The 1,328-nt window shown below is 70.1% G+C and overlaps 1 protein-coding gene across 1 annotated transcript; it reads right to left on the reverse strand.

Moving 5' to 3' along the window:
- Window positions 1-4: 4 nt before the first annotated feature.
- On the reverse strand, window positions 5-844 carry LOC102991137 (succinyl-CoA:3-ketoacid coenzyme A transferase 2, mitochondrial; the record flags this gene model as incomplete). Its single annotated transcript, XM_007131146.2, is given in 3 exon segments — window positions 5-265; window positions 267-409; window positions 412-844. Coding segments are annotated over 3 exon segments (837 nt in total), but the record flags the coding sequence as incomplete, so codon positions are not given.
- Between the last annotated feature and the right edge of the window lie 484 nt (window positions 845-1,328).

A 1,328-nucleotide genomic window follows, 5' to 3' on the forward strand; every position in this document is an offset into this window, starting at 1 on the left:
AACGCTCATTTCTTTTCTCATATTTTCCCCCCTGTATTCCTCGATCTAAGTAAATGTTAGGAACATGGATGTCCTCTGGGGCAAACGACCCCAGGTCCACAATTTCTTCAATCTCCACCACTGAGGTTCTTGCAGTTTTGCACATGGGCACGTTGAAGTTCCTGGCGCTGGCCCTGAAGATGACGTTTCCTGCCCGGTCGGCCTTCCACCCTTTCACCAAAGCAAAATCGGCCGTGACGTCGTGCTCCAGAAGGTAGTGCTGTCCCGTGGAACTCCCTCACCTCCCTGGGCTGACTCAGGATGGCGATGTGGCCGTCCTCTAAGTACTTGCTGGGTGCGCCTCCCTCCTGGGCCAGGGTCCCGTAGGCCGTGAGGGTGTGGAAGGCGGGCACGCCGGCGCCCCCGCGCAGATGCGCTCCGCCAGGGTGCCCTGGGGCGTGATCTCCAGCTCCAGCTCGCCCGCCAGGTACCGGTGCTCGCAGAGCGAGTTCTCCCCCAAGTATGAGCAGACGATGCGGGTGATCTGCTTGATCCCCAGGAAAAGGCCGAGCCAGAAGTTCCCCTCCCCCACGTTGCTGCTGACCACGGTCAAGTCCTTCACGCGGGTCTTGAGCAGCGCCCCTATCAGGTTCTCCGGGATCGCGCAGAGGCCGAAGCCCCGGACCATGATCCTCGCGCCGTCCGGGCTGTCTCTCACGGCCTCCACGGGGTCCGCGTAGGACTTGGCACGCGCGCGGGCGCTGCTGGCGAAGCCGCACACACCGCCCGTCGCCAGCGCGGACACCGAGCGGCCGGCAGGGACCCGGCGCCCGAGCGCAGACTCCAGGAGCCGCAGGGCTGCCATCGTCCGCTCCGCTCCGGCTGGGGCTCCGGCTCCGGGCCCAGCGGGGACAGGCGGTGGCCGTGCGCGCCCTGAGCGCGCGCGCGAGTCACAGGGCAGGGGGCCCCCGGCGGTGACGCGCCCGCCCGGCTGGCTCCCCGCCCACCCCGCTCCGTCTCCGCGCTCCGAGGGCCGGAGACAGGCGGCGGCCGTGCGCTCCCCGCGCGTGCGTCACAGGGCAGGGGGCCCCCGGCGGTGACGCGCCCGCCCGGCTGGCTCCCCGCCCACCCCGCTCCGTCTCCGCGCTCCGAGGGCCGGAGGCGCCGAGCTTCCCGGGCCGCGAAGGCGGGAGGCGGGACCGGTCCGGACCGTCAGGCGGGACTGGAGGCATCCGGGGACTGGCGCACGGAGGCCGCGAGGCGACGTCCCTCGGGGAAGCCTGGGCGCCGTCTCCTTCCTCTCCATCGTCTCCCTTCCTCCCCGGCGCGCTACTCCCGTCCCCCCGCCC

Source organism: Physeter macrocephalus, unplaced genomic scaffold (assembly GCF_002837175.3).
Source record: "Physeter macrocephalus isolate SW-GA unplaced genomic scaffold, ASM283717v5 random_13068, whole genome shotgun sequence".
NCBI classification, from domain to species: Eukaryota; Metazoa; Chordata; class Mammalia; order Artiodactyla; family Physeteridae; genus Physeter; species Physeter macrocephalus.